General features: G+C 38.5%; 1 protein-coding gene across 1 annotated transcript; it reads left to right on the top strand.

Moving 5' to 3' along the window:
* Positions 1-2,869: 2,869 nt before the first annotated feature.
* On the top strand, positions 2,870-3,588 carry LOC121938304 (collagen alpha-1(XXI) chain-like). The gene is made up of 2 exons (XM_042481567.1): positions 2,870-2,942; positions 3,376-3,588. Exons 1-2 carry the CDS (start codon positions 2,870-2,872, stop codon positions 3,561-3,563), a joined length of 261 nt encoding a protein of 86 aa, XP_042337501.1. The 3' UTR covers positions 3,564-3,588.
* The last annotated feature ends 4,273 nt before the right edge of the window (positions 3,589-7,861 follow it).

Raw genomic sequence — 7,861 nt, 5'->3', positions numbered from 1 at the left:
TTTTTTTTTTGTTGCTCATTGCCCTTGTCCTGTGTTTTTTTTTTTTTTAAAGCAAATTTGTTCTGGTTTCACAGGGTTAACCTTGATAAAACAAAATTTGGCATGTAGATGAGGTAGACCTATGATGAATTATAATAAAAAAGATATGAATTAGGACTTTAATTATGATATACATTCTTGATATGTTTTTCTCAAGATACGTTTGTTGTTTTGTAATATGGCCTCTGCATCACTGTTTTTTCTTTCTTTTTCTTTATTAAATTCTTGATTGTTGATTGTTTTACCAACCTGAGTGGTTCAGATGGTTAACTGGACTCGCCACCATCGAGCTTGTCAGCCTCATTATGTATAAGTGTGGCTCCAATTTCTCAAATATTTTGACCTGCCAAAGATCCAAGCAGGATCAAAATGTTGTCTTGCTTAAACTTGTGTGGCATGGAGCAAGAGTGCAGGCGTTAATCTTTTCCTTGTGTACTTTTTTTTTTTTTTCTCGCTTTTTTGATAGCCGTGCACCTACATGATCTGGGTGTAATTGCTCTGTGGCAAAATTATGATCGCTACCAAGACAAAAAACAATCCTATAAGGTGCATCTTCTTTTGTATCTGATTGCAACAGTCCTCATAATTCTAAAAATCTAAAACAAAACACAATAAATGTTGAGTATGAATAATTTTCACTCCAGCCACCCAAAAAAGAAAAAAAAACCTGATGGTACTATTTTTACATTTTATAAAATAGGTAGGGTAGGAATTTGGTGTAAGCAGCATTACTAATCTTGAAACCATTTTTTGTCATACTTAGGGCTGGAGCGGTGGGTTGACGTAATCAACGTAATTGATTACGTAAATACGTCGATTCACGTAACGTGCATTGTCACACCGTTTCGAACAGTGCGCGCCATGAGAGCGTGAGCAGCGCCAATCGTGTTGTTTTTTTGTTTCGGCGCTCGTGTATCAAGTTAGAGCGTGCACACTGCTCACACGAGGAGCGATTGTCATGCGCGTCTGAGCTGCGTGTCAGCTGCAGCACATCTAGAGAAACGGTGGCTCGCCGTTTTTTAATGCATGATGCTCGTGTTTGTTGACCTTGTAACACTTTATACTGCAGTGTCTCTCTGTCACAGACAAGAGGAAATACAAAGATGTTTGTTTTACCTCAACTTCCTGGCTTCTCTTTCAAAACAAAAGCTTTCTGACTAGTCTCTGTGGACAGAATGCCATCAGTTGCTGACACAATGCATTTTATTTTGAGACATTTACAGGATGGGGTTGTCAGCTGTGCAGGAGCTTATATAACTTCATAAATGAGTGGAATATGTGCTAATAAATACAAAAATACAGCACTCATATCAGCAGGCAGCTGTATGCCTTCAGGCCCAGTTAAGGCTGGTCTATTTTGATGCAGAAAGAATGTATTAGTTATTATTATTTCTGTTAGAGAAAAGTTAGAGTGTTATTCAAATTGCACTAATTTTACTGTAAGATGTTTTGTTGGGCTGCTAGATTTGAGGTTTGTTACTGTAACAAAGAGTAACTGTTTTGTTAATTGACTTGAACATTGTTTTATTTATTTTGCTGTTGAACTGCTAAACGTAGATTGCACTACACTCATTTTACTTTAGGTACTTATCATATCAGACTGTAAAACACAGATAACCAGTTAAGACTGGGCTATTTTTGTTGGGGAATAATGCCCTGCAGCATTTTAAAATGTTATTTTCTGTAAATTTGGGTGGTTGCAGATTTTGCTGGTATGTGTTTGTGTGTCTCGTGGGGTGGGTGAAATATGCAAATTATGCTAATGTTATTTTCAATAGTTTAATAATTCAGTTTGATAGCCTATAAAAACAATACACACAAATGACAGTGAGTGTCCGACTGTCACTTTGTGATCAGGCTCTAAAGCTCAAACTCAGGATTATTAGCCTTCACTCAACACAGACTACAAAATCGCCTCCTTATTAACCGAGGTCTCGGCTCTGTATGTACTGTATGTATGGGGTGATGTAATATGTTATCTATCACATTCAGTGAGCGTGGTGTAAGGTGTAAGTACTGTTTCGCTCCTTGCGTCTGCTTTGTCAACAAGCTGTGGACGGTCAGCAAGACGAGCATCTGAAACTTTGGCAGCTACAACTCTCGCTCTGCACCTCACTAACAGCAAGCAAATGTTAGGCACGCCCACAACGCCCGGTGGGAGTAACAGCACAGCTTGGAACAGCACACACTCACACACACAACCTCGCACTTAAACACAGCCTCACTGTGGCAAGCGCAAAACTGGGCTTTTGTTAAAACGCTGTCATTTATAAAGTATTGGTATTAATAAAAGGTGGTATTGTATCGTATTGAACAGCTCGGTACCGCAATACTTTCCTAGTATCGGTATACGGTGCAACACTACCAAAAATAACTATTACAATTATGTGCATCAGATTTCTTCAAGTAATAGCATAGATTCATCCCCTACTCTGCCTCTGGATAACAGCAGTCTTACAGTGTCAGGTTCGACTGAAAACGCTGAGAGAAAAGACTGTAATCTGGACTTGGAGACCAGAGTTTAATAAGAAAGCCTGTGCCTTAAATTGGAGGCATGGGAGTTTGAAAGAGGTGGAATTGTAAAACCTTTGGAGGCTCTAATGAAAGACACAATTAAGTTTCAGTGTGGGAAGTGGAGGATCAACCATTTTGGAGTTTCTACAGGGACGCTAGAGAATAAATAAATGTCCATTTATCCATCTCTCTCACTGCAGCACTGGACTAGCTGCTTTAGAAGGAGCATTGCCTCCTGCAGCTCTCACTCTGACAGCTCATTTATAGACGCTCTAATGCTATTTTCTAAAGCACACATACTATATCCCCAGGTGACATGGGACAAAGAGGGCTCAAAGGCAGCAAAGGAGAAGGTTACAGTGGACCTCCAGGACCACCTGGACAGCCAGGTATGTAAAAAGCCCATCTATCAGCCTGTTTTTGGAAATGTCTTCACCCATTAGGCTATTTCAGCAACTTAACTGCAATGTTCTGACATCTGGCCTTTCAGGTCCGTGCATTTTTAACAAAAATGCATCAAGGTTGTTTGCCATGTTACATTTTTAATAAATATGTGGGTGGACCCTGTTTGTACTTCATTTTCAGTGAATACTTTTACTGTGAGCTGGGTCGGTGGGGTGAAGCCAAGTTACAGACAGTGAGGGCTGTATTTCTCTGTGAAAGCGGTAGCAGCTTATTAATTCATGACTAGATGTAATTTATGATCCAGCTTGTGCTATTTTTAGTCTACAGAAGAACTATCATCAAATTCAACAGAATTTTCTAGCCTTACATGAGGCAGAAATAACAGTAACAGCTGTGTTTTATCTTATTTCACTGCAGGGATTCAAGGTCCCCGTGGCTTTGATGGAATCGGCCATCCAGGAAACCAGGGAATTCCTGGGAAACCAGGACCACCAGGAGATCCAGGGAAACGGGGCAACTCTGGACTTCCAGGAGTTTGTGACGTTTCCATGTGTTATCAGACCTACAACCTCAGGGAACATTACAGCAAAGGACCCAACGTCTGACCACACAGAGTGGAGGAGGCTGCCATTGAACACACCCACGTGTTTGGAGGAAGCGATTTACTGTAACACTGACTAACAGAGATGTGTGTGAATGGTGACTCCTCTATGACAGTGTGTGTGGAGAACAGCTGCACTGGAGGAAGCAATAACCTCATATGTTGAGTAAAACTGAAAATTAGGTTGGTTCATGATTACATGATTCATGATCAAAGATGGTCAGCAGGGTGGTGACCAAAAAACTTCAAAACTCGGAACCTTTGTACAGCAGGTTTACACGGTGAAGTCCGATCATGAGGAGACCAGATGAGCACCACAGTGGTTGTAACTGACTTCTGTTTTTTTTTTGTGTGTGTAGAGACACAGCTAGGATTCGGACTTACATTAAATATAGCTACCTCCTGTTTTACCTGAGTTACTCTTTATGTTTAAGTCAATGTTACTGAAATCTTTGCAAATGAGACATGACGCTTGTAGGCTAACATCACCACCAGTCCCATCAAATTTCAACACTCTTTAACACTTTTTATGAATAAAATTAAAAGAGTACTTCATTTTTGTATGCCTAATAAGCAGTGACAGACCTAACACATTTGACACCGTGGGCAAGCTTCCCCTGGTGCCCCCCAACCCCCCCAAACATTTCAAAATTGTATTTTTTTTTATTGTATTTATTACAAACAAGAATAAAAGCTAATGAGAAACCATCACAAACAAACAACTTAGCTAACAAACAATAATAAATAACGAACAATGTAATTTGAAACAATTTTGTCTTGTTTCTCTTTTTCTGGATGGCCATGTCTTTTAATTTTCTCTTACTGTCATGCTGCCCACATCCACTCCACCACACCCATCAATGTTCTAGCACATTCTGGCTGTAATAATCACTTACTTATGAACTAGATAAACTTAAGTGGTGCCCCTATGACAGAGCAATCGTTAACATTAGATCTTTGGATTATTTTCACAGTAAAGATTTTTATACAAGTGATAGCTGTGGTTAGAAACATTATGCCAGTTTTGGTGGTCTTAAGTCAAAGGTCAAGGTCACTGTGACGTCCTCTGTCTCTTTATTGTGAACAAGAAAAAAAAATAATTTTTTTTCAAATTTGGCACAAACATCCACTTGGACTCAATGACAAACTAATAGTTTATAGTGGTCAAAGGTCAAGGTCACTGTAACCATGTGTCCATCCCATTCTGGTGAACGCAATATCTCAACAATCGCTTGAGGGAGTTTCCTTAAATTTGGCACAGACATCCACTTGGACTCAAGAATGAGCTGATTCGATTTTTGTGGTTGAATATAATGATGACGTTAATGTAGTATTAAAGTACTTTGAGTGGTCAATAAGACTGGAGAAGCGCTATACAAGTAAAGTCCATTTAGCATTTACGTGACGACATTTTAAATCAAAAGGTTTAAAGGTCAACTTTACTGTGATATTATAGTATTATACATAAACCCTTTTCTGGCCATTATTCAGCATCATAACTCGGGAACACAAGGGGACACATTTGGTCAAATACTGAATTGGTGAAACTAGACCTTGAAATTGTGCTGATTGTTTAGATCTTCTGTGCTGCTGGTGGGAAGATGTGTGTGAAGCATCCATGTTTTCACATTCATGGATGTATACTGCAATTGCAACCTGATTGGTGCACAGCGGCATACATCCGCAGGGAGGTAATTCTAGTTTTTAGGGGGGAGCCTATAGGTAGATGCACCACAGCCAAAAAGACCTTGGGCTTTCCTATTTGGGCCAATGTGGCAAAACAGATGAGTCTCCTCCTGACAACCATGAAAGACTCACGTCCTCTTTAATTAATAATAATAATGAATTTATTCCCGACTATAAGTACATATTTTAAAAAGTGCATAGATTCAACAGATGTGAATAAGAATTAGCACTCATGATGTGCTTTTAAAGCCGTAGTTCCCAGAGGGTTTATATCAACCAGTGAGATTATTCCTGCCTTCAGCGTAGATCTGGCTGAGAGAAATGATTGTGTCTACAAATGATGTGAAAAGTACAGTACACTCTTGACAGGTATGCGTCATGGTGGGAGAACGGGACATTCCATTTTCACATGATTATTTTGTGAAAGGTTAGCTAACACTCAAAGATAAGAATCTGAAAAAAAGTTCATAAGTTGAAATCACTCGAAACAACACAGTTAGTTTGCAGTGCATTATTTCACTGTCAGCCTGCTTCTCGTGCATCCTACATGTAATCCCCTCTGGTGGAAAAACATATTCTATCATCTATTGTGTTCCAGGCACCAGGGGCTGTGCTAATCCATCACTGCGACACACGGGGTTGTAAGAACCCTGTCACTGTCTATTTTTACAGATCATATTTGTTTTCATGTTTGCCAATATTATATATTTTGCATTGCTTTTTTGTTCGTGGATTACAGTGACTTCTCAAATAGCGGCCTTTATTTACCTCAGCTGCAGATTTATGCAGGTTTATGTTATTGACGGGGCCTTTGTTTCTAGTTCCTCCCTGTTTCGTAAAAGTATTTCAGTAAAAATCCTCCCTTTTTATCAAGATGCATCCATTATAATTTGCTCAAACTAAAGACTTTGCTCATGTTTACTCTAAGTGCCTTCGTAATTTCAGTATATTACAGTTTTCATAGCTTTAATTCCAACACTACAACAAAGTCATGCAACACTCACCACTCTGCTGCTCTTTTGTTTATGAGTCTGAATTCATTTTGTGTCTGAATTCTGGGTTTGTTTATTCATGGCTACACAATTAGCAGCTGCTTTCTATCCTTGGTTTTCAGAGTGCTTTTTTGTTGGGCTCACTGTTTGACTATGTTTATTTTTGTGAAGTTATACAGTAGGCCCACAATGTGACTGGACAGATACATTTTACAAACTTTCAATGCTTTTAAATGACAACTCTCGCATGTTATTTTCAGCTTGTGGGACAATTAAAACTATGGTCTCAATGCTACAGTCCATTTAAAGCCCATTTACTCAGCCAAAGAATTTCAGAAGAGCTGTGTATTCAGCTTCATCAGCTATGAGTAGAAATGTCACCACAGTGAAAACAGGTCTATGGAGCTGAATAAAGCAGCTATTTCAGATCCAGATTCTGCAACAATAAGTTGCCACAGGCAGGAATAAAAGAGTGAAACAATGTGTTAGCATGGAGCAAAATAAGATATGCTTATTTATTATTTACACAAATTCAGAAGTCTGTTTTTCCATTCCCATTTACAGAAAGTATGGGTTGTTTTATGGTCTTGTCCCAGTTTCCTAAGAAGAAAGACTTAACAATCCATGTTTGGTTACAACTGATAAGACAAACATGTCACAGACCTCAAACAACTCCAAATGTCTTGTAGAGTAGCAAACTGGGCAGCACCTCTTCAAAGAGTTCAGACTTTAAAATGCCAGATACCAGACTGTTGTTTGTTGCACTGTAAAGTTGTCAAATTAAACTTGGCAGTTTTCAAGTTATCACTGCAGCAAGAATGGCAAACCGTGTTTTCATTCAAGTCCTATAAAGTAGTGTGCATCAAGCCAGCAGTCCTGCCAGAAGAGTGACAATTTTAGCGTGACTTTCCTACTGTGTATTATTATTGTTATTTTTGCAAATCATTATTTTTCGAAAATTTAATATGTATATGACTTTACTGTTTGAAGATATAAAAAACTTTGTTGTATGTGCCAAATTGTTTAACTTCCAGCTTTTCAGTTTGTTTGATGGCAACAATTATGTCATTTTAAGTTTAAGTTTTAGTTCATCTTCTGGGGACCATAAATAAGTTTTAAAAATGTCATTACAATATGTATAATGATTGTAAATTGTGTATAAAGTTGATATTTTGGCCCGTGAATAGTACTTAAGGAAACTTCATGGAATATGGCGTGGGTTCTTCCTCAGAAGAACTTGAATTCCATGACGATATGAGTTAGGGTTTGACAATACCTGTTGAAAAATGAAATACTAATATAACTGGACTGAATAAAAATGTCAGGAGTTATCATTGTCCCCTAAACCAATGTTCATGTACAACTTATTTGAACCATATCATTCCATACCATACCATACCATACCACACCATACCATATCTCACCATACCATACCATACCATACCATACCATATCTCACCATACCATACCATACCATACCATACCATACCATACCATACCATACCATATCTCACCATACCATACCATACCATACCATACCATACCATACCATACCATATCTCACCATACCATACCATACCATACCATACCATACCATACCATACCATATCTCACCATACCATAC

Source organism: Plectropomus leopardus, unplaced genomic scaffold (genome assembly GCF_008729295.1).
Source record: "Plectropomus leopardus isolate mb unplaced genomic scaffold, YSFRI_Pleo_2.0 unplaced_scaffold29103, whole genome shotgun sequence".
NCBI classification, from domain to species: Eukaryota; Metazoa; Chordata; class Actinopteri; order Perciformes; family Serranidae; genus Plectropomus; species Plectropomus leopardus.
Note: the sequence above shows the minus strand (reverse complement) of the source record. Positions and strands in the feature narration are given on the sequence as shown.

Bases quoted from the DNA above. Each gene is read 5' to 3' on its own strand.
- LOC121938304 (XM_042481567.1), top strand. From the start codon at position 2,870: ATGGGACAAAGAGGGCTCAAAGGCAGCAAAGGAGAAGGTTACAGTGGA. The intron at 2,943-3,375 runs GTATGTAAAAAG...ATTTCACTGCAG, and splicing joins AGGACCACCTGGACAGCCAG to GGATTCAAGGTCCCCGTGGC.